We start from the raw sequence: 24446 nt of genomic DNA, 5'->3' as shown, positions 1-24446 counted from the left end.
GAATTATGTGGTCCTTATGAAAGTACATGGAAAGGAAGTGGGTTTTTTTATGTTGATTTTGTTGTAACTAACACATTGCAGCAGTTTTAGATTGGGATTTCAAGAGTCTGAAAGTCAACATGAAATTATGTTCACAAGCTATTTTAATTTCTTATCTGACATACACTTCTATTCAAAAGTCAGTAGGTAATGAGTTTAAAAAAAAAGTTATTTAATACATTCAGTCAGCATGGATGCATTAAATTGATCAAAAGTGACAGTAAAGATATAATGTTACAAAGGATTTCAAAAAATATTAAAATTTCAATCAAAAAAAAAAAATGCCACAAACCTTTAAAAGGTAAATCTAAATGAAAATATTCATGCTAAAAAAAAAATCAAGAATTAACTGATCATTAACTGATATATTTCTGAATAAAACATATTCAGTGGGACTTGATTTGATCAAATAGGAATCTATAGATGTTTGCATTTATCTTCACTTGCATCAATAAAGCCTGCAATCCAAATAAAAAATAATAATGAAATTATAAAATTGTAATTATAAAAATGTTCATTTCATGTTGACTTGAAAGAATCATGTAATTTCATTTGTCTTTTATTTTTTAAATGACCTTTCCACATAATTTTCCTTTAGAGGTTACTCGCTTTTGGTGATGAAGATTCCTACGCTGAAGTCCCTGGGTCTTCGCTCACTGAAACGGATCGGTGACGGAGGCATCTACATCACTGGAAACAAGCAGCTCTGTTATCAGCACACTGTGAACTGGACTGGTCTGTTCGGGAGCGGCCCTCGGCGCCGCCAGAAACCCCTCGACATCAAAGACAACCACCCGCAAGAGCAGTGCAGTGAGTACATGCTGTACTACCGAAATGTTATGGGTTGTTTTTTAGGAAGTGGTTTTAAAGGGATAGTTCGCCCAAAAATTTAAATTCTGTTATTTTTTTACTCTCCCCCATGTAATCAATGTCTTTTTTTCATCTGTGTAACACAAAATACGATATTAAGTAGAATATCGGTAACCAAACAGTTTAGTTTCAGTTCCCTCTGACAAAAAATACAATCGAAGTCAGTGAGAACTTTAACTGCTGGATGAGCTTCAAAATATCTGCTTTTGCACATTTTCATTTTTGGGTGGACTATCACTTTAATAGTGCCATGAACTTAAAGACACAGCTTCTCTTGGAGAGGGTTCCTGCATAGAAGTCCTTTCGAATTGTTGCTTATTAAATGTTCTTTAAAATATTAAAGATAATAATATCATTATTCATTATTGCTAATTAATAATATATTCATCACTGCTGTGTGTTTGTAGTTGAAGAAGGGCATGTGTGTGATCCCCTGTGTTCATCTGAGGGCTGCTGGGGTCCGGGACCCAATAAATGTGTGTCTTGCAAGAACTACAGTAGGGGAGGGACATGTGTACCACAATGCAACTTCCTGTCAGGGTCAGTATAGGATATTATTTATTATTTATTTATTTTACATGCATCATCATTGTAGTTACATTTGGTGCAACGGATTATGGAAAAAAACTCATTAAAATTATTACTATTATTAAGTGTGTGTGTGTGTGTGTGTGTGTGAATCTGCATTTTTAATTGAATCCAGTGAGCCGATTCAGTGCCTTATTCATAAAGACACTTGAAAGTCACTTTATTCATTTCTGAATGAATCAGCGTTGAAACAAATCAGTTGAGTGAATGACTAAACGATTCACTCGCTTAGACCGTGACCTGCTGCCACCTTCTGGCAGTTTTAGTTTTATAGCATATCATAAAAAACAAAATCATATTTCAACATTTATTATTATATAATAATTATTTGAGAAACATTAATATGCATTTAATATTATTATTTATGCTCTGTTTCCTACTTTTTGCAGTGTCTGTAAAAAGCTGTTCTCATCTAACACAATAATGACTATTATATGGGTAGTAATTAATTGCTACATAATATAATTAGATTGTAACTATTTGTAACATTTTATGTAGACTAAATGACTGGAAAAAATGTGATATTTCCAGTGTATTAATATACTGAGAAATCAGGAATGAAAGTGTCAGTGCAATTTTGACCCTGAAACAGTGCCAAGACAGTGAACTAGAGAGTGGATTGAGACACACCCAGTGAGTGTTGTTTTAATGTGTGTGTGGGCTGTGGATGAGAAAACAATATATCGAATGACTAAGTACTGAGAGAACTACTTGAAGAGATTTCCAGACCCCTGAAAGATCTCTTTTGCTCTCTACAGTGAAAAACGTGAGTTTGCTGGACTTAAAAGAGAGTGTATGCCGTGTCACCAGGAGTGTGCAGTGCAGCACGGCAAAACCACCTGCACAGGGCCGGTATGTAATCTATTGATCTCTGATAGAATGTCATTCACTGTTTGCACAGATTGTTTGATTTATTAAATAATCTGTGTTTTATTCTTCCTGCAGGGTGCTGATGAGTGTGCAGCCTGTGCGCATTTGCAGGACGGGCCGTACTGTGTGTCCTCATGTCCAGAGGGGGTCCAGGGGGAGAATGGGCTCATCATTTATAAGTTCCCCAACAGCCAGCACAAATGCCAACCGTGCCATGCCAACTGCACCCTGGGGTGAGGAAGCTCAGGATGTCCAATAAAGTGCAATACATTATATTTAATAAAGTGTGAAAATGCCTAAACTGAACAGAACTTGATGCGCGATAAAATGAAAAATCAGATTTACAGTAAATGAAAGACTGTAAAAACTGAATGAAAAACTGAACTATGTTTTTGAAATCTGAGATATGAATTTTCAGTTAGTATAAGATGCAGTGGCCAGTTTATTCCTCACAAGCATAAGTGTACATACTATTCAGAAGTTTTGGGTTAACAAGATTTGTTCATTTTTTTGAAAGAAGTCTCTTGTGCTCTTCTTAATTTACAAAATAAATAAAAGTAAAAATAGTAATATTTTAGAATATTATTACAATTTAAAAAAACTGTTTTCTATTTTCAACAAGGCAGCATTAATTTTACAAAAGAAATACAGTAAAATTTACATTAAATAACATTTTAAAATAAATGATATATATTTAAAATGTATTTAAATAAATACTAAATAATATGTTTTAAATAAATAAATAACGTTAAAATAGAAAACATTTAAACTTGCAGTTATATATCACATATTTTTTCCTGTATAAATAATAAATAATAATAATAAATGAAGTTTAATAATACATTATTTCAATGAATGTTTTCTATTTTAAATATCTGAAATTTAGCCTATATATTTAGAAAGAACAGCATTTATTGGAAATAGAAATCTTTTGTTGATTGAAAATGCAAATATCCCAACACATTTTGCTGTAAAGTATTAATTTATTTAAAAAATGACTGACTGCAAATTTTGAACAGTAATGTATGTCGTTGCTATTATAATGCATAATATTACTGAAATATTTCTGCAAATCAGTTTTAAAGATTCCTGTATATTTTCTGTGGCAGATGTTTGGGTCCAGGTCAGAATGATTGTGTGGATTTTTCCAGGTCAGATTCTGGGTAAGTGTCTCTCCCTGCTGGTGTGATGGATGGTCTGCAGCCGCCTGTCAGTGTGTGTAATTGTGAGCTTTGTGTTTTAGGTTGCCTGTGACAGCAATAGTGCTGAGCGTTATATTCGGGGTGCTGTTCGCATTCTCAGTGTTTGTGCTGAGCGTTCTGTATCGCAGAAGTGTTTCCATCCGCAGAAAACGTGCCATGAGGAGATATCTGCATAGTGGGGAGGTGTGTGCACATATACATATGAACCAGCAAACTGAACTCTTGAAGTGTTGTGAAGTTTTCTAAGGTTTAAAAATGTGTTTTAGAGTTTTGAACCACTTGATCCTGGAGAAAAAGGCGTGAAAGTTCATGCACGGATTCTGGGTGCGTCTGAGCTACGGAAGATCAAAACTCTCGGCACTGGAGTGTTCGGCACTGTGCACAAGGTACTGTACTCACACACTCTGATGTCATTACATGAGCCTACACCCAAACCTGACAATAACTCATATCACTTAATGAAGCATTTCCTTGGGGTGTCCTCCTAATACATTGTTTTCTCTTACTCTGTTATTTAACTGTATTTCATTTGTTTCTTCACAGGGACTCTGGATACCAGAGGGAGACACTGTAAAGATTCCAGTGGCTATCAAGACTATTCAAGACTGTACAGGACGACAGACCTTTGAGGAAATTACAGATGTAAGACACTAATATACTATATACACCGAGAAATTAGTTTATTTGTTTGTTTTTATGTTTATTGTATTGTTATTTTGTATTACTTATTTTGTATTGTATTACTTTTTATTTTTACTTGTGGTAAATTATTTAAAAGTTTGGCTGGTGGGCAATAAAAAGAAATATTACAGATATACAGTAAACTGGGAACTTGATAAATATATTTTTAAATATTGTTTTAATTAATGCTTTTATTCTGCAAAGATCAGAAGTGACAGTAAAAGCATTTATAATGTTAAAATAATTATATTTTAAATAAATGATGTTTATTGGAACTTTCTGTTCAATTAAGAATACAAAAATCTATGACAGATTCCATTAAAATATTAAACTGCACAACATTTTTTCAGCATCAATAATAAGACAAAATGTTTCTTAAGCAGAAAATCACCATATTAGAATTTTTTTTGTTTTGTTTTTGAACTCATGTTTATTTTGAACCACAACATTGCATACAGTACAGTATTACAGTTACAGATAACATGTTAGTCCTTTATATTTCAGCTTCATTGACAGTAGTTCAGTCTCAATTATTTCAGACATGTTATGCAGAAAATGTACTGAACTGAATTTAACTAAGTTTTAATTTCATTTCATTTCATTTTTGTTAATAGTGATTTTTAGAAGTTTCAAATTAGGAAGTGAGGACTATTAATTTGTATTCATTAATATCTTTTACAAAACCACCACGTAAAAACATTCAAATTCAACCCACATACTAAAAGGCATTGTAAATGATTTCTTTCTGTCCTGCAGCATATGTTGGCTATGGGGAGTCTGGACCACCCATATATAGTCCGGATCTTAGGCATCTGTCCCGGGCCCAGTCTGCAGCTGGTCACTCAGCTCAGCCCACAGGGCTCTTTACTGGAGCACATCCGGCAGCACAGAGAGAGCCTCAACCCTCAGAGACTGCTCAACTGGTGTGTGCAGATTGCCAAGGTGAGAAGGGCACAAAATGCGTTTCAAGGTATTCAGATCATTTCAAGGTCACTTAAACAACTAAAGACTTGTCTCGACTTCCTCTCAGGGTATGTACTATCTAGAGGAGCAGCGAATGGTCCACAGGAACCTGGCTGCCCGCAACATCCTGCTCAAGAGCGACTTTATAGTTCAAATAGCTGATTATGGCATCGCTGACCTCCTCTACCCTGATGACAAGAAATACTGCTCCAATGAAATTAATGTAAAGCAGACTTAAAGAGATTGAAATGATAAAGAATTTCCAATGTTTTTGAAAGATCTCTTATGCTCACTAAGGCTGCATGTATTTAAAGATAATAATTACATATGGTAAAAACTAATAAATAAATACAGTAAAAACCAATATTCTGAAATAATTTATTATTTTATTATTCCAATACGCTGAAAAATGAAGTGTGGGGTACGAAATAAGAGCTAATGTATTCAGCAAGGACGCATTTAATTAATTAAAAGTGTCAGTAAAGTCATTTATAGTCATACAAAAGATGTCTGCTTTAATTTACTTTCTGTTCATTAAAGAATCTAGGAAAGAAAATGTTTTTTTGAGCTCAAATCAGCATATTAGAATGATTTCTGAAGGATCATGTGACATTGGAGACTGGAGTAATGATGTTGAAAATTCAGCTTTGATCACAGGAATAAATTACATAAAAAATATATATATTTAAATAAAAATTCAATTGTAATAGTATTTTCAATATTACTTATGTTTTAATCAAATTAAGCCTTGTTGAGCATAAGATACTTATTTTTCCTAAACATTAAAACAATATGAATTATTGAAATCATTTGAATGTTAGTTTATAAAGCAGTTCCTCGAGCAGTATCGCATTACTGTGCCACTGACTCTTTCCCTAATGTTTGTCATTTTTAGATGCCAATTAAGTGGATGGCCCTGGAAAGCATCATGTTCCGCAGATACACACACCAGAGTGATGTATGGAGCTATGGTGAGTCCATGTGCCACACCATAAAATGGTCCTGTGAAACACTGCACTTTGGATCTGATGATTTAATGAGAGGTCACTCTCTCTCTCTAGGTGTGACAGTCTGGGAAATGATGTCATATGGGGCGGAGCCTTACTCTGCTATGCGACCACAAGAAGTACCTGATCTGTTGGAGAAAGGGGAACGCCTCTCTCAACCTCAGATCTGCACCATCGATGTCTACATGGTCATGGTCAAATGTGAGTTGAGTCATCTTATAACCCATAATGCAAAGGGGCAGTGATCTTGTGCTTCATCTCATTTATCATCTTGACACTCTACATATTCCTACATTCTTGCAGATGTTAGCATGAAAAGTTTGTAAATGAAAATTAGCGATGCACAATATACAGTATAAGTACCATATCAGATATAAGATTTATTATTATTATTATTAATTGCAGTGTTGTTTTGGTATTTAAAATAAAGGTTTATTAGCTTTTTTTTTGTTTAGTATTAGTTAGTTTTAGCAATGTGTTTGCTAGTTTAATATATATATATATATATATACCATTTTAGTGCTTCTACTTATTTTATTTTATTTAGCATTACTTATTTATTTATTTACACATGATTTATTTGCGTTTTTTTATGTGTTTGACAAAATAAATATTTATTGGCTTACTTTAAAAGGTTGGATGATTGATGAAAATGTTCGGCCAACTTTTAAAGAGCTAGCCAATGAGTTCACCCGAATGGCCAGAGACCCCTCCCGATATCTTGTCATCAAAGTAAGTCAAACTGATGGAGTGCTTCATCATGCTTCATTGAATGTGGCATGTCAAGCTGGAACTGTTGTTAATTGGTGCTCCACCACTAGGAGGAGTACAGAGCTCCTGACGCGGCCTCAGAAGAGTCCCATCAGAGGGCCACTGAGATGGACTTTCTAGGGGTGGAGCTGGAGGACCAGGATGATGAAGTCTTGGAAGATACCACAGACATGCCACGCTACATAACGCCAGCTAGGAGTTTCTCTAGATTGCGGATAGATTCTCATCGGGTGTGTTTTATAATATTGATCAGAATTAATGCATGAAGGTTTGAAAATAGAGTAATGCACATTTAAAACTATCTGCTTCTCTAATTTTTCTGGACTCAAACTGAAGAATAGCATTTATCTAAAATTTTAATCTTTTGCAAAAATGTAATTTTGTAAATTTAATGCATTTTAGTAGAATAAAAATATTTATTTCTTAAAAAAAAAAAAAAAAAAAAGCTAACTGGTCCCAAACTTTTGAACATTAGCGTATTATTTCAGAGGATTTGTGGTGGCTCTATAAATCATGAATCAATAAGCTACATATTTTTTGACACTTTTCTTTTTATTGTTACACCAGTCAAGTGTGTCTCCATCCAATGTTGCTGGATATCTACCAATGACGCCTGGTCTGGAGACCTCAGCACAGGTGAGGTTTCAATCATACATCCACATTAAAACTACATTTGATGTGTTAGGAATGAATATTGGAGGTATAATGCACATCTATAATCTAAGAGCGTATGGCTTAATATACAACTTATAATCAATATATTGTCCACCTCATTTTGCTGTAGACGGGATGGGCCTCTCGGTCCCGTCTTGACTCTGGATGCACAGTTTCTGAGAGCTCGGAGGGACGGGGAACTGCAGTGGAGCTGGAAATGAACGAGGACTTCTCGTTTGTTGGCAGCATGAGGAGGGTCAAACATCGTGAGGACAGCGCTTACTTGTCACAGCGGGACAGCCTTTCAGGACCTCCCGAAACAACCTCCACAGGGACTCAAGGAGAAGAGGACCAAAGTGGATACGTGCTGCCTGGATTCGGTGAAAGTCCAGAGAAAGGTGAGCATAAGAAAATAAGAGCAGTGTGTGTGTTTCTGCCTTTATAGTAAAAAATAAAGGGTAATTATAAGATCATGTTTTGAATAAGAAATACATTTATGTTGTCAGATACAAAATCACATTCTGAGAAATACATTTACAGTTGTGACATGCACTATTGTTCAAAACATGAAATAATTAAGTTTTTTTTTTAAAGATTTTTGAGAGGCGTCTTTTATGCTATACATGACTGCATTTATTTGTTTAAAAATATAGTTAAAACAGTAAATATTATGAAATATTATTATAATAAATATAAAACATTAAAATAACTGTTATCTATTTAATTATATTATAAAATGCTATTATCCATGTGATGTAAAGCTGAATTTTCAGCATCATTAATCCAGTCTTCAGTGTCACATGATCCTTCAGAAATCATTCTAATATGTTAATTTGCTGCTCAAGAAACATTTCTGATTATTACCAATGTTTCAAAAGGTTTTTTATGGCTTAATTTTCTTTGGGGAAAACCGATACACTACCATTAAAAAAGTAAAGACTTATTTCAAAAACATAAAAAATCTCAAGACAAAGTTGCAATTATATTAAATTTGCAACTTTTTATTTATTTATTTTCTTTTATCAGAATAAATATGCATACTCTCATGTTAACACATCTCTTGTATTTTCTATATTTTTTAAAGAAACTCTTCTATTCACATCTTCACGTGCAAAACGTTCCCAGAGGAGATTTTCAAGAGGCCACTCCGGTGACATTTTGGAGGCACACAGTGTTGCAGGTGAAGAATATGAGTATATGAACAACCAGACCCTCTCTCTCGGGCATATACCAGAGCAGCTTAAAGATTACAACCAGCCACGCAACCGCAGCGCCTCCTTCAACCCTGCCGGCTTCTACAGCAATCACAAATCTCTAGCGTCCAGCAGACCCAGTAAGAGATCGTCGATCGGGGGCTCAGAAAGTAGCTTTGGTCTCTCCCAGTCCTCGACTGACCAGAGGAATCACAGCGACGGTGATTTATTGTCCGGTGAAGCAAAGTACACAGACTGCGATCTGGATCTCCACAAGGTTCAGTACGAGTACATGGACATCCGTGGTGGTGCAGGACCACCAGCCAACATGCTAGACAAACTTCACCTCCCCAGAGCGGTTTCCCGTCCTCCCCTCAGAAGATCACCACAAGATGATGAAGACGAATACGTGGAGGAAGACTATCAGTACACTAACAGCCAGCCTCGGCTGAGGAATTCGCTCAGGGTTCAGGGGTTAAATGAAGGAGAAGTGTATGAATATGAGGATATGGACTCATTGGCTGCAGGTGGAGCATCTGCAGCTGAATACCAGTATCTGAAGGGAGAAGATGAAGAGAGTGTTGGGCTGAAGGATGAACCCCGGACCTCGGGGCCAGAAAAGTATTTAAAAGTTAATGCAGGGATGGGACATAAAGCTTTTGATAACCCTGACTATTGGCACAGCAGGTCGTTTCAGAAAGCCAACGCTGTCCGCACGTAGAGATGGAGAACGGCGTGAAGGAACTTGATGCAAATCAACAAATGCAAGTTGAACTGTCATCAGTGACCAATTCTCAGGAAATTATTGTATAATGCACTTCTGAAAAGCTTTTGCAATCTTGACAAAACACTGTAAATGTATTTAAATGTAAAATGTAGTTTTAAAGTAAAAAAAAATGTGGCATTATGTTTAAAATGCATTTAACAAGAGCATCTTTGTTCTTTTAATATGGTGGAGGTGCCAGAATTACCAGATTCATGAGCTACACTGCACTGATATTTACATCTGGATGTAAGTGTGTGGTTACTTCAAATGTTCTGTTTATGCCAAGTTTGTTGTACTCGTCAAGTGAAGCCATAAGTTTGCTCTTTGTGCACTTGAGAAATGAGTGTCCGTCTTAAATAATCGATTATTTAGTGTATTCGTGAAGTGCCCAATTCAGTCAAACTGCTGTGCATCTTGAATAGCATAGTGATTGAATTTGGGTAAAGCTGTTTTTCTATGAGGTTTTTGTTGTGCATGCCTTCTGAACAAATCATAATGAAGTACTTGTATTATGTTTCAAATGAAATGGCCAGTAACAAATCTATAGTTCTGTACACACATATCAAACTTAATTATTTTCTCTACTTTGTGACCGTTTGAAATGATTTTTTTTATTTTATTTGCTTTTATCTTACACTTGCAATAAAGTACATTTAAAACCTTTACTCTCTTATACCCTTTTTTCAGCTTTTTGTTCAAATTTAGTAGTGTATTAATACATATTTAGGTAGCTAAGAAATATTGAGAAAATTCACATGAAGATCAAGACAGATTTCTCATCTGTGTGTGTCTAAATGACTAGGTGGAAAACTGCTTAGTAGGTGAGTTATGAATTCATCAAAACTAATTTTGAGAGATGCCACTAACTGCATGATATTGTATGACTATAAATGTTTCACAATGGAACAAAATCATTCTGGCAGCTATAAGCCTGTTTTATGATTTATTATGGCATATTATAATAGATTTCTTCTCAACTGAACAGAAAATCTGAATTTTTGTGCTTACCATTTAACCTTCATGTTTATAATATTTATTTTGTGTAAATGTAATAATGTGATATTTAATAATTAAATATGTAATATTGTTTTTGTGGCATTCAAAAAACATGTGAAGTCATTTCAATCTTTTTAAGCAATTGAAAAAGAAAAGCGCCTAAAACTTACTTGCAATTTACTGTGAACCTGGACCACAAAACCAGTCATAATTAGCACGGGTATATTTGTAGAAATAGCCAATACATTGTATGGGTCAACTTCGATTTTTCATTTATGCCAAAAATCATTTTCCTTAAAGATATTTTGTAATTTTCCTACCGTAAATCTATCAAAACTTAATTTTTGATTAGTAATGTGCATTGCTAAGATCTTCACTTGGCAAGTTTAAAGCCGATTTTCTAAATATTTAGATATTTTTTTGCACCCTCAGATTCCAGATTTTCAAGTAGTTGTATCTCAGCCAAATATTGTCCTATCCTAACAAAGCATAAATCAATGCAAAGCTTATTTGTTCAGCTTTGCCTTTTAAAAAAAGACCCATTTGACTAGTTTTGTGGTTCAGGGTCACATACAACAAATTCCTGAACAGAATTTGAGCTAGATAATAACACTATAGTAATTTGTAATTAAAGTTATTTTCCTGTGTATTACTAGTGAAGCTGCTTTGAAACTTTTGACTACTGTGCCCTTTTTTTTTTGGAAAACATCCAAAAGCCAGGTTTTAGCGCCATCGCCCAGGCTAAAAAAACTGCTTAAACGTTTAATAACACTTCAGATAAGCTGAGTCCCTTTTATTTGGTTTGTTTTATGTTATTTATTTTGTTTTAGCAATTTTTTATTGTTTTGTGTTCTTTCAATCTAGTTTGTTCTCCCTTGTCATGTGAACAGTATAGAAAATGTCTTCTCAGATGATTTGCTGGAGGTGTGACTCTTAGTTTATAATACAATAAGATTTATATTGTACATTTTGAGGATGTCATATTTTTTTTCTTCTGTGTCAGACGTCTATTGTTTTATGTGATAAGAAAAAAAAACTAAATAAAATAAAAAATGGCGCCATCGTATATGACGACCTCTGTGATGCGGCCGCATACATGGCGTGGCTACGCTGTGCGTGGAGTCCGTGGGCGGAGCTGGACGGTCGGCGAGCCGCCTGGTGGTAGCGTGACTGATTTCTGCTGTCCGCTCATCGTCATCATACAGCCAGAGAGAAGCGTCGGAAACCGGTGCAACGATGTCCGACGACGAGCAGCAAGAGCAGACCATCGCCGAGGACTTGGTCGTGACCAAGTACAAGATGGGCGGTGACATCGCAAACCGTGAGTTTGACGTTTTAGTGCTGGAAGTGTAGAGTCGGTGACACGGGCCTCCACGCTGCTTTCTCGCGCATGCCATGTGTTAGGACGCGATGAGCGGCGCGGGACACGAGACCCCTGCGCCCCGACCTACACAGCATGCAGCCGATTGAGACCTCCTTTAAATGCATAGCTGTTCCTCTTGTACATGTCTATAAATCCTGTACACTTTTTTGCAGTCCTACAGAAACGAGGAGGGACTCATTCTAGAGCTAATGCTAGCTAGCATTAGCCCTCAGTGCATGTCAGTTGGACACTTGTGGCTCTGGCATTGCCAGCTGGTAGAGGTTAGTCCTCAAAGGCATGGGTTATTCGTGAGCTGTCTGGATGAATATGTCCACTACTGCCTTGCTGTGGCAGATCAGTGACTTGAGAGCTTTCACATCCCATTTATCAGCGTTGCTCTCACAGGTAGTGAACTTTAGCTGGTGAGGTGATGCTGACAGGGATTTTGACATTATCAGTCCAGGATCTTTTTTTTCTTCTTTCTTTTTTGCACCGTGAATTTGAATGGTCGTGCAATACTCTTTGAGCTCCAGTGAATCCAAGTTATGTACAAATGTTGACTTCTATGTACAATGAAATGACTTCATTGTTGAGACTATATTGGTTTCAAATGAGAAGTTTCTTCCCTCATATAAGCTCAAGCATCTGTTATTTGTATATGTTATCTGGTTCTCTTTCAGGACCCTAATTAAAAAAATGCATTAACGTTTGCACTAAAATCTGATGTTAAGAGGTGTTTATATTACATCTTGAACCATTGAGGTTTCTAACTGCGTGACACTGCTTTATTCACTCTCTTCACTTCTGTTCAAATGTATGAGAATGCTGGTAAACACAAACTCATGTGAAGAAGTTTAGCAGATCTCTGAACTCATGTCATGTGAAGATGTGTGAGGCTATTTATTTAGATGACTAGGACAAGGATTCGTTAGACTTTCATTTAGTGAGCATATGACTCCGTTCAGTTTTCCGAATAACATCTTGAAGGTGCCGTCACATTGCAAATTTTCACAGCGAAGTCCAGTTATTTCAGTATCAATCCATGTGATCTGGAAGCTGGAAAGCAAGGGGTTACACATTCACCATTCTAACCAACAGAAAGCTGCTTGGTTTGAAAGTGACATCTTTGTGAGCCTAACATCAAAACCCTATAGACAATAGACAGTTAACATTTTTTTACCCATAAATATTCTTCTCGTTCTTCTCTTTTTAGAGGCGCTGAGGGTCGTCATCGATGCAGCCAAACCAGGAGTGTCAGTTCTCAGCCTCTGTGTGAAAGGAGATGCTTTCATCATGGCAGAGACTGGGAAGGTCTTTAAGAAAGAGAAAGACATGAAGAAAGGTGAGACAGAAATGCAGACGTGGCTAAATGCTTGTGGCTTTAAATTGAGCCCATTTTGAATAGATGAAATAGTAATAGATCCTCCAGAGAAATCTGCAGGCCTCGTTTGATATCTCTCTCTCCTCACACTTTATGCAGAAGGTCTTTTTTTTGAGGATTGGTGGTTGTCCTTTCTTGCAGGCATTGCATTCCCCACCAGTGTGTCAGTCAATAACGGTGTCTGCCACTTCTCTCCCCTGAAGAGCGACCCCGACTACACGCTGAAAGATGGAGATTTGGTCAAAATGTAGGCAAACTCCCCTCTCAGTTCGTCTGCGTCTTGTCTGACCTCCCCATGTCTTTTCCTTCCTCTCCTTTTCCTCAAGTCACTCTCCTTCCTCTTCCTCAGCTCATCTTGTCTGCAGTGTTCTCTGCTCTCCGTCTCTACCTCTTCCGATCGTGTTTTCCTGCTTGTTCACTTGTTTTTATGTGATCCACACATGCAACTTTGCACGTTAATATTACACTTAAGTGTTTTAATGTTGACTCTGCAACTAAAAAGTGTCCTGGAATCTGTATTCAATGTATTTCCTATCATAGCAAGACATATTTATGGCACATAGATTTTGCTCTGGTTACCCTCCTGAATTTCTCTTCTCTCTCAACAGTGATTTAGGGGTACATGTCGATGGCTTCATCTCCAACGTGGCCCATAGCTTTGTTATTGGAGCTACTAAGGTTCGTGTGCATATACTGTATATGCTTTTCTTCCCCACTGTTTCTACGATTCCTCTAGCATCACGATAATTGCAACAATAAACCCCCGACACAAAACAAGTGACTTTCTGGCTGAATGTGCAAGTATTCTGTCATTTTGTGATTTGAATTTCTTATTTGAATTTCTTTCAGGAAGCACCTGTGACGGGAAGGAAGGCTGATGTTATCAAAGCAGCACACCTGTGTGCGGAAGCAGCTTTGCGTCTCGTCAAACCCGGCAACCAGGTTAGTACATACTTCATAATTAAAGAGGCAAATAGTTAAGGTTGACTATTTTAAACATCTATGAGAATATGAGTGGAAAGCACCTCAACACAAGATTGCACGGAAATCTAATACACTGTCTTATATAAAGGTGTTTTGTCTTTTTTTCTGCACTATTTACCTCTGAAGAACACTCAATTAACAGAGGCCTGGAATAAGATTGCTCAGTCATTCAAGTGCAATCCGATTGAGGGTGAGTTATGGCTGTTATATCATTTGGGAAAGCCCGACCACAATTAAAACATTATCCATCCAGAGAGTATTGAGGAGTTTGAAGGTATGGTGGTTAGTAAACTCATTACTCAGCAAAACTGGGAATGAAAACTCATTATTTCTACAAAAATGGGACTAGCTTGATATCTGATATTTGCTTTAAAGGGACAGCTCACCCGAAAACGTCATCATGTCGGTCATTGTGTATTTTTGAAGTACAAAAAAGTTCTTTTTAATGAAACCTGAGAGATTTCTCTTCCTACTTTGAAAGTCCTTGGAACCAAAACTTTCATGCATTAAGAAATTCATAGAGATTTTAAAGAGTAATCCATATGTATCAAGGGATTTCATTTAAGTGTGAACAGATTTGCATATACACATTGATCAACAACACACATACATGAAGAATATCAAATATGATAAACTGAAGCTCAGACGTGTTTCATTTGAGTTATGAACTAACCCTTTAATTGTATTTCATCACATAAAACATCAAAGACAAACAACCCAAAGCACATGCAGGTGCCAACGTGCCATTATTGACAGTTCTTCTCTTTTGGTCATGGACAGGTATGCTGTCCCATCAACTGAAGCAGCATGTTATTGATGGAGAAAAGACCATTATCCAGAACCCTACAGATCAACAAAGGTATAAAACAAACCTGAATATTGAATTTCTCAATGTTCTCAAACATCCCTATCCAAGCAAGCAAATTTTTATGACACCTCAGAGCCACGGTGTTTATACTTTTTGGAAAAAATTGGTCAACAGATAAAGTGGGATAAGTATTTTAGTATTATTAAAAATGGCTTCTTTTCTCTAAGATTTGGGTGGATTCTTTTGACTTAAAAAGCAAGCAATCACATATTAAACACAATAACAATCAAGAGAGAGATTTTCAGGGGCAAGCACAACAATCTCCACTGTTTGTCTCAATACAGGAAGGACCACGAGAAGGCAGAGTTTGAAGTTCATGAAGTTTATGCCGTGGATGTGCTGATCAGCACAGGAGAGGGAAAGGCAAGTCATTTTAAATGTGTTCAGCATGGTTTTAATGAAATAGATTTGATTGTATACTGTAGAGACAAATGGACATTTAACCTGCATGATTTCACCAATAGGCAAGAGATGGCGGCCAGAGGACAACCATCTACAAACGGGACCCCAGTAAGCAGTATGGGCTGAAAATGAAGACCTCAAGAATGTTCTTCAGCGAGGTGGAGAGGCGCTTTGACGCTATGCCCTTCACTCTTAGGTGGGAAGCAGCACGATCCTCCAATTTGTTTGGTTTCTAATGGGCTAAATCAAGAAGTGCATCTGAATGAGATATTCTATTCTTCAATGAATGTAGCAAGTGTTTTTGATGTACCGTATTTTCCGCACTGTAAGGCGCACTTAAAAGCCTTTAATTTTCTCAAAAAACGACTGCGCCTTATAATCCGGAGCGCCTTATATATGGATCAAGGCGCTCTGTCAAAATGTTGACATTCCCTTTAGCACAGCTTCATCTAGTGGATGCATAACACAAACCCAGTCAAACGTTTGACTGCAGTATCTTCTATTCTATACGCCTTATAGTCCGGTGCGCCCTATATATGAAAACAGTTCTAAAATAGGCCATTCATTGAAGGTGCGCCTTATAATCCGGTGCGCCTTATAAGTGCGGAAAATAAGGTACATTTGGATTCAAAGGATGTGATTTTTTTTTTTTTCTTTTGTGTGAGAGATGAGAATGCTAGGACAATGACTTTGAAACTTGGTGGATAAATCGATGGTTTAGATTTCTGTAAACAAATAGACTTTGTGTCCTGCAGGGCGTTTGAGGATGAAGGAAAGGCTCGTTTGGGAGTGGTGGAGTGTGCCAAACATGAGCTCCTGCAGCCTTTTAGTGTGCTGAATGAGAAAGAAGGTCAGTTTCATTATCTTTGCGGCATTTCTTCCTGCTTTGACCACTTTCTTTACCTGGGAAACCTCTCTTTCCACCTTTATCTGTCTTTAGGTGAATTTGTGGCTCAGTTTAAGTTCACAGTGCTGCTGATGGCCAATGGGCCCTTGAAAATCACCAGTGGACCACTTGAAGCAGAACTTTACAAGTCTGAATATGATGTTCAAGATCCTGAACTAAAGGTATGTTAGACCCATCGATTCTATTAAAATGTACCATAAATGAGGGGTTTTCCTAGCATGATGTTTTGGGTTCTTCTGTCATTTTCAGTCTCTGATCCAGAGTTCTGCAAGTCGCAAGGCACAGAAGAAGAAGAAAAAGAAGGTGAGGCCTTTGCTTTAAGAAGGAACAATCCTCATGCTGTTCCCAAACAAAACACAAAATGAGAAGTTCATTAGAATGAAATGAGAAGAAAGAAGCTTTAATCTCAATTTCTGGCAGTGGTGTCAAAAGTATTGGCATTCATTACTCAAGTAGAAGTATAGATACTAGGGTTTGAAAAGACTTTTGTAGAAGTTGAAGTATCAACTCAAGGTTTTTACTCAAGTAAAAGTGTAAAAGTACTGGTTTAAAAACTACTTAAGTATAAAAGTAAAAGTAATGTAAGGGAAAAAAATGCCATTAAGAACAAAAGCTTAGGCCGCGCCACAGGGGCCTATTGTGCACTACCCCACCTTCTCAAAAAAACATTTTTCTAAAGGCCATAGGCCATAATGACTATAATGTTACATTAAAATGTTCATGTTGAAAAATTTGGGATGCACTAGGCTACCTGTTTCAGCCGCATATATGCCCATTGAAAATGAACGCACTTTAGTACAATGCAAATACATTAAAGGACTAGAGATATGATGAATAGTTGCCTAAAAGTATTGTAATGGTGCAAAAAGTCAAACTTCAGAGGCATGTCATCAATAACATTTAATGGTAAATGTACATCCAAGCTTAGCTGCAGGAATCTGTGAGGGCAATGGACAAGAACATTGGTGCAGGCTTAGTAACAATTACTCTTGTATGGTTGTCTATATACAATAAACATTATAGTGCTGTCAAAATGAATGATTAATCCAAGTGTTGAATCAAAAACTAAAAATGAAAAATATTATGGCTTGAGATAATGGAATATTGCATGCAGGTTCTATGGATTAAGACAGATCAAATTCAGATAGAGGAATGACAGCCAAGCAGGTTTTTATGGGTGCATTTGAGCTTTTTAAACTGTCGTGGAAATCTGGTTATTTTGTAGAATTGAATACCATCAGTCAGTCATCTTCATTCATGTGTCTTTCTGATCCCTTTTGTTTTAGGCCTCCAAAACTGCAGAGACCGCTACAGGCCAACCAGCTGAGAATGAAGTTGCAGCTAAATAGAGGAGACTCCCCGAAACGACAACATTTCACACTCGCCCTACTGTTTATCCTCATCAGATCTTATCAAGAGTCACTGTTAAAGACTGTGTTTAAGCATTTCATCCTCCCCGTCATGGAGAAATGTCATTTAGATTTTGACTCTGAGTGAGTGCAACAAATTTGTACTTTCATAATGATTCTATTAACTCTTTTGAAGCACTCGATTTATATTTCAACTGGAATGCAATGCCTTTTTCAAAATGTAATTAAAAAAGCTTTGCAGTTCTTTTGTAGAGTTGCGTTTTTCCACAACTTGTACTGGTGACTGTTTGAAATGCTTTATTTGGCCCAAAGCTTCATTTGAAACTGTTACTTTAGATTAAGTGGAAACTAATTCGATTTGCAGCTATTTCTCAGGGCTCTAAAGTAAAATATCTCCCTTATATGAGAAGTAGCTTTGTACAATTAGGATTGAGAACACATTTGTGGAGAATTTAATGATTAGGATTGGAATTCAGTGTATAGAATTCCTAAGCACTCCATTGCTGTGATGCTATAGCATTTCCAAAAATGGAAGTCTCTTTCTTCAACTGCCATCCCTTTTACATGTCACATTTGAAGATGACATTAGGGAATGTATTGGTCATACTTTATTCCTACCCATTTTCTTTTTTCTCTCCACAATTTAATGTCTAGTTATCTTTTGTCGATGCAGGGAAATTTTCCAAACATTAAGTTGTAATAATTGAAGTTTATATTAGAAACTGATTTATTAGGGATTTGGTTAAAGTTCTGGTCCAAGATACACTAAAGCTACTTCAACCCACTGAAAAAGTTTATAACTTCCACTTGCCAAGGGCCAATATATTGTCACTTTATCTTCTACAAGCAATAGAGTGTCTGTTTGACTGAATCTACAGATCAAAACTAGGCTCGGACTGGATTGAGAAGCTTTTCCAGTGTCATTTTACAATCCAGTCAGTGCAGTTATTTCAAGAGAGGTGATGGGAAGTGGCTCTAGAGTGTTTATGGACCAGTCCTATTACCTGAGACTGGTTTAATACATCTTTTGAAATGTTGGCTACTGTGACTTATGTTCTGTTTCCAGACTGTAAAGGTTTTATGTGGCAAAGGAGCATGGAGGTTTGGATTTGACACAATCTTGTTTTTGTAGTACGAACCATCATATGGGACTATTTTACAACTAATGAAATAAAACATAAGTTTGAATATATTTTCTTTTAGACTCATTAATTGTAAAAATGCACACACTTTATGCAAAGCCTTTGTATAGTTTGTGTACTAGGGTTGTTTAATTCGAGTTCTGTTAGAAGCTCGAAGCATTTAGAGAAAATAACAAACTTTTTGAACGTTTTGTGTCGATGTACTATTTATAAACCAGATAATTATGTCTACCGCTTTATTTCTATCTCCAGTAGGCAGAACTTTGAACCTTTGGATGGAAAAGTAGGGTTTCTTTTTATATATGACGACAGAGGGCGCTGTGCGGCCCAGACTATCAAATCCCTGTTGAAGTTCATTCAGATGCGTGATCCAAGCTTTTCAGTTTCCTAGAGAGACTGAAATATGTTATTAAAATCAATAAACTCCAAAGACCAGACACAATCATCCACGACAATACTTAAAACTATCAATAGCTAAAATGTCTAATTCCGCAACCACTTACCTGTGAAAAGACAGCTATCCATGAATTTACTTTACAATACAATTTTAGTAGAGGAAATTGTTTTATCTATTTAATAATAATAATAATATATATTTTAAACGAATCACATAAGTCGGAAGTCGGTTCCGATTCCAAAACGACATGTGGGCAAAAGTTTCAATGTATTCGAAATATATCTAACGTTACAGCTTGATTTTCTTAGTTTAGTTTATCCCCACACATACGAAACAGATACAGACTAAAAAAACAATAATAATAATAACCTAAAAAAGCTGATTATGTAAAATAATCATGTCAGGGTGACAGGTGAATACGTTTTTAATTCATCAGGTAAATTGCTGAATCGTTTAAAAACAGTTCTCTGAAACGAACCGTTTAAAATAATCGACTCGGAAATTAGGCTGGAAACGTCAAGATAGGTAGATTTTCTGTGGATCCAGAAGAAAGCTTGCATGAACAATCACTTTTTATTTTGGGTGGGAATGTGGGGTGTAATGCTAACAAACCAATAGCTTGTGATCAAGGGCCCATTACAATCCAATCCCCGTTCCATAAGGGAGCCGGTGGGCGTGGTCGAAGGGCGCTGGAGAGGCGGGCGCAGGGCGCGCGATGCTGAGTTCGGTTGAGGAGTTCAGGACCGCGGACAGACGGCTGCATCAGCGCGAAGAGGCGAAACAAGGGAATATTTGGCCGCCTTTCAAAAGAACTGGATTATAAAAACGGGAGGCGCTGGATAGCAACTCACTCATCTCTTCGTGCACGTAGGTCTCATCGCTGACAGCCCGTGGTAAGTTCCTGCGTCTTATCATTTTGGCCCTTTCCCCCCCCGTTGCTGTATAACGGATTATTTTTCGCATTACTTTTCAAGCAGCGAGGAGAGCTAGCGCTTAGCCCACGTTAGCGAGTTTGTAACTGCGGTTCTTTTAAGAAGATAAATACATTTCCAAATTGAACAATTCTTTGATTCTGGGCAGCCCCGAGCACCATATGTCGGCTAATGCACCTATAAAACGTTTGGCCGCCTCGCCACTGGCCATATAACGGGAGATGGGGATGAGGAGGAGTCGCGTGCAGCTCCCGGTTTGCAGGCGCGAACTTCAGCTCCTGTTTTCTCAGTTAACGGTCAACTCGTCGCTTTATTTGTATTCGTTTATTTGTTTATTTCGTACTAATGAGGTATATTTGTCGGCAATTATAAAATTTTGTTTGAGACAGTGACCGTTAGAAGGGTGTTTTTGAGATGGTTTATCATTGAATGAATTTTTGAAGGACTATCCGGCCCTGGAGTCCCGCTTCAGTTTAACGTTACCGGGGATTCATCACGCATATAATGGCTCTCATCTGTGAAATAACAGACATGGCCCATTTTTTTTGCCCTCCTTGCCTTATTTTAGCCTTATTTGTTTCTTTTTTTGTCTCTGTGAGAATTACAGTAACTCTTAGTCCAGTTGTAGGCCAGAGTAGACCGAGACCATCTGGCTCTTGCTGTTATTGGGTTGTTGTTTTTTTTGTTAATGCGACTGTGAAAGGAGACTGAGGTGGTGATCCATATTAAACTTACATTAACTAGTATGTGTAAACCGTTTCAGACAATGATTTATATGCAGCTGATTCAAGACAGTATGAACTTTGTTCAGCTGCATGCTCCAAAAATGCAGTATTTGACAAATATTTATTAATAGTGGAGTAACCATTTAATATAGATGAAGTCAATTATGCATAGTATTTGCAAATTGAATGTTCTTGGCTATATCCATGTAAAACCAATAAAATATTTGACCCTTATATATGCATATGCCACGGCTGTGTCATATCACATAAATTCAATGTGAATCTTTCTGCTCTTTCATCACTAACTTAACTCCCTCTAACTCTTTTTCCAGGTGGCCTATTTTTAGTTCCTCATGCCGGAAATGGCGCAGCGGAGCGGGCAAGAGGACCCTGAGAGGTACCTCTTTGTGGATCGGGCCATGGTCTACAACCCTGCTTCCCAGGCAGACTGGACAGCCAAGAAGCTGGTGTGGGTTCCTTCTGAACGGCATGGGTTCGAGGCGGCCAGCATCCGTGAGGAACGTGGAGAGGAGGTGCTCGTTGAGCTGGCTGAAAATGGCAAGAAGGCCCTGGTGAACAAAGATGACATCCAGAAGATGAACCCGCCCAAGTTCAGCAAAGTGGAGGATATGGCAGAACTCACCTGCCTGAATGAAGCGTCTGTTTTACACAACTTGAAAGATCGCTACTACTCTGGGCTCATATATGTAAGTGTGATGATAATACGTTTGCTTTCAAGTTGCAGACTTTTCTACCTTGGTTTTTGCAGGTTTGCGTTGGGGGAAGAGCTGCAACTAATGGTTATTTTGTTCATTGATTGATCTGATGATGTTCCTCGATGAAAAGTCAACTTTTATTTTCTGCATTTTTTTTCTGCAAACAAATATAGTTAAATTATATGCTTAAAATCATGTTTAAAGGGTATAATATTAAGCATTCTCATGTTGGGGTATCACTTAGTTTGTACGTTTTTCCCATAGTCTGTCCATAATGTTTTATATATACTTAAAGATTGTATATTCTGTACATAGTTCGTACATTTCTTTTTGCTCAGTCATTTTATAGCTTGTACTCCGAGAGAAAAACCGGGGGACTTTTATTATTCAAGAGAGAAAGAAAGAGCATGTGAAGCAAGCTGTTTGGAGGTGTAGCCCCCATCATTTTCTCCATTCCCCAAGTGTGAAGGAGCTGTTATGAGGTCATTGTGAAATCTCAATGAGAGCGGTCACTTGTCTTCAAACTTCTGTTGATATTACCACCCAGTTACATCCTTTAAAACACTGGATGGAATTCATCCCTTTTAACTTTTCATTTCCCAACACTGAAAGCTTTTCTAGGTTGTCGGTAACAGAGATCATCTCGATTGGCTGCACTTCAGGCATTATGAAAGCGGGCGCTATTGTCATTTTACACAATGATGAGAGAGTGCAGACCACTCTCCCATACCCACTTATTGGAAAAACGATTGTCAGGCTAGTTCCCTGCATTTTTTTGGTATTTAAGCCTCTGTTCCATGTGGTTGCTGTGCTCCCGTCTTATAGGCTACAGTAATTAGCTGTAGAGGCCCATGCTTGGCCTAGTAAAACCTGAAGTTTTATAACAGGACCTTTGTGTTTTCATTGAGCTACAGCTGGCTTGTAATATCTGTGAGATGTCAGACTGATTGTTGATAGCACCTGCGTTCCTCAAATTTCTCCGCTTCCTTATTATTGTCAGCTAATGTTTATGTTTGAAGAAATATAGCCCACAAAATGAAAGCATAATGTTATATATTTACTGAAAGGTTGTGTATTCTTTCCTGTGAGTGTGGCTGGTGTGTGGTATGTGCTCTTATATCTGCTGTGTGAGCAGAGCCGTGGAGTTACTGCGTTCCTCTCTGCCTTCCCACGCCCCTCTGTTCTTGAATAGCATGATGGGCGATGACACGTTAGACTTGATTTCTCTTTATGGGAATGTTTAAACAAATATTTTCCAGTTCTATACAGGTATATTAATCATAAAATGTTTTTTTTCTTTGGTTTTAAAACTTTTTTTTTTTTTTTTTTTTATCAAAGGTGATACCACACTAGCATCATATAGTCAGCCCGTGAGATTGACGATACACAATATTATCGTGCATGGGTGGAGCAAGAGAGGCTACATGTTTAATCCTCATTTGTACGTGCACGGTGCTAAAGTGAAATAGCTGGGCAGTTTTGTAGCTGAATTATAATAGGCCGCCCAATAAAAATAATAATTATTATAACTTAATACATTAATAAGAGGATTAGTCTAATATCGCCTTGACTATCGACAGAGACATCTGCTATCGTCGATACACAATACTGTTGTCTGTCGGCACAACCCTATACCACACCTTTATCTTTTAGCCAAATGTCAGACTTCTTTCACTTTGGTGTTGTATACTGAACTTATTCATTAATTTCTTCTGCTTAAACCCAGTTCCTATCTTAAAGTCGACTGCAAACTTTCATTCAGATCCAATCAACAACTGGTGAATTGAAGTCCTCACCTCACGTTTGTTTTTCTTTTTAAATAATTAGCTTAACTCGGATGTATGTCACATACAGAAGAAATGATCTGCCGCTACTTCCATTGCATTGGGACATTAAATGTACTGGAATATGTAGTTGTTGCTTGCTTTGCTCCGTTATCAGAATTCAAAACATAAGAGTGATAAGACCATGGTAGTATCCTCAGATATTATAAAGTTGTGATGAGAGGCTTCTTGCATAAGATGAGAGATGCAGAACAATCAGTTGACTCATTTCCTTTTTTTTGTTAGGTTGCACAGATTTTGACAGGATTTGAAAAATGAGAAAAAAAGATCACAAACTGTTGAATCTTTTGTGTTTTTGAAGAACTCTGCCAGGATAATTAGGCCGATATCTCTATTGAGTAAACCTTTCTGGTTAAGGAAATCTACCTACTTTATTTTACAAATAAAGCCTAAAAAATACAGTTTTGATGCAATACAATGTTTATTTCTTGTCTGGTTTCATCTCTATGTATCTGTTTAAACTGGAGTTGTGTCTGTTGTTTTTGAGGTCTCCAGTGAATCATTATATAAATATATCTGAATCATATAATCAGTGAAGTTGTTTACATTGTATGATGAGTACATTTCTTATACACACTTTGCACGTATATCTGTTCTTTGTTGTTTATGATGAGAGTATTCGCAAGTCAAACTTCAGTCAGTGTGCGATGAACAACAAAACTCTGCTGTTTCATAGATGACTCATCTGAAAACCTCTGATTGGCCATTGCATTCATAAGCTCAACATAATAGTGTGTGATTGGTTATAACGTGCAACATTGTAAAAATGCGGAAAAATAAATATAATGGAAAAAATAAACTCTAATGTTATTTAG

General features: G+C 37.1%; 3 protein-coding genes across 8 annotated transcripts in view; all 3 read left to right on the top strand.

Annotated features, from left to right (window-relative positions):
- The window catches only part of LOC132161528 (receptor tyrosine-protein kinase erbB-3-like), a 32825-nt gene extending 23109 nt beyond the window's left edge, over positions 1-9716 (top strand). For all 3 annotated transcript variants that reach the window (XM_059571646.1, XM_059571647.1, XM_059571645.1), the window contains 17 exons: positions 638-849; positions 1317-1449; positions 2256-2349; positions 2443-2600; positions 3477-3530; positions 3611-3752; positions 3836-3955; positions 4113-4211; positions 5007-5192; positions 5281-5436; positions 6109-6184; positions 6275-6421; positions 6855-6952; positions 7042-7221; positions 7559-7627; positions 7776-8043; positions 8730-9716. In XM_059571646.1, coding sequence (XP_059427629.1) covers positions 638-849; positions 1317-1449; positions 2256-2349; positions 2443-2600; positions 3477-3530; positions 3611-3752; positions 3836-3955; positions 4113-4211; positions 5007-5192; positions 5281-5436; positions 6109-6184; positions 6275-6421; positions 6855-6952; positions 7042-7221; positions 7559-7627; positions 7776-8043; positions 8730-9559 — 3022 coding nt within the window. In that variant the 3' untranslated portion in view covers positions 9560-9716. The remainder of the gene's footprint in view (positions 1-637; positions 850-1316; positions 1450-2255; positions 2350-2442; positions 2601-3476; positions 3531-3610; positions 3753-3835; positions 3956-4112; positions 4212-5006; positions 5193-5280; positions 5437-6108; positions 6185-6274; positions 6422-6854; positions 6953-7041; positions 7222-7558; positions 7628-7775; positions 8044-8729) is intronic.
- Positions 9717-11717: 2001 nt separating this feature from the next.
- On the top strand, positions 11718-19067 carry LOC132161529 (proliferation-associated protein 2G4-like). The gene is made up of 13 exons (XM_059571648.1): positions 11718-11921; positions 13177-13305; positions 13486-13591; positions 13953-14022; positions 14194-14286; positions 14455-14518; positions 15109-15187; positions 15481-15559; positions 15661-15794; positions 16354-16448; positions 16539-16666; positions 16755-16808; positions 17792-19067. Exons 1-13 carry the CDS (start codon positions 11837-11839, stop codon positions 17852-17854), a joined length of 1179 nt encoding a protein of 392 aa, XP_059427631.1. The 5' UTR covers positions 11718-11836; the 3' UTR covers positions 17855-19067.
- A 1029-nt stretch (positions 19068-20096) lies between these two features.
- LOC132161537 (myosin-10) overlaps positions 20097-24446 on the top strand; it is a 70263-nt gene continuing 65913 nt past the window's right edge. For 3 of the 4 annotated variants that reach the window (XM_059571659.1, XM_059571658.1, XM_059571660.1), the window contains exons 1-2: positions 20097-20307; positions 21404-21778. In XM_059571659.1, the coding sequence (XP_059427642.1) occupies positions 21425-21778 (354 nt within the window). In that variant the 5' untranslated portion in view covers positions 20097-20307; positions 21404-21424. The remainder of the gene's footprint in view (positions 20308-21403; positions 21779-24446) is intronic. The other variant, XM_059571661.1, reaches the window with a different exon arrangement.

This window comes from Carassius carassius, chromosome 17 (genome assembly GCF_963082965.1).
Source record: "Carassius carassius chromosome 17, fCarCar2.1, whole genome shotgun sequence".
NCBI lineage: Eukaryota > Metazoa > Chordata > Actinopteri > Cypriniformes > Cyprinidae > Carassius > Carassius carassius.
Note: the sequence above shows the minus strand (reverse complement) of the source record. Positions and strands in the feature narration are given on the sequence as shown.

Bases quoted from the DNA above. Each gene is read 5' to 3' on its own strand.
- LOC132161529 (XM_059571648.1), top strand. From the start codon at position 11,837: ATGTCCGACGACGAGCAGCAAGAGCAGACCATCGCCGAGGACTTGGTC. The intron at 13,306-13,485 runs GTGAGACAGAAA...CCTTTCTTGCAG, and splicing joins AGAGAAAGACATGAAGAAAG to GCATTGCATTCCCCACCAGT. The intron at 15,795-16,353 runs GTGGGAAGCAGC...TGTGTCCTGCAG, and splicing joins GCTATGCCCTTCACTCTTAG to GGCGTTTGAGGATGAAGGAA.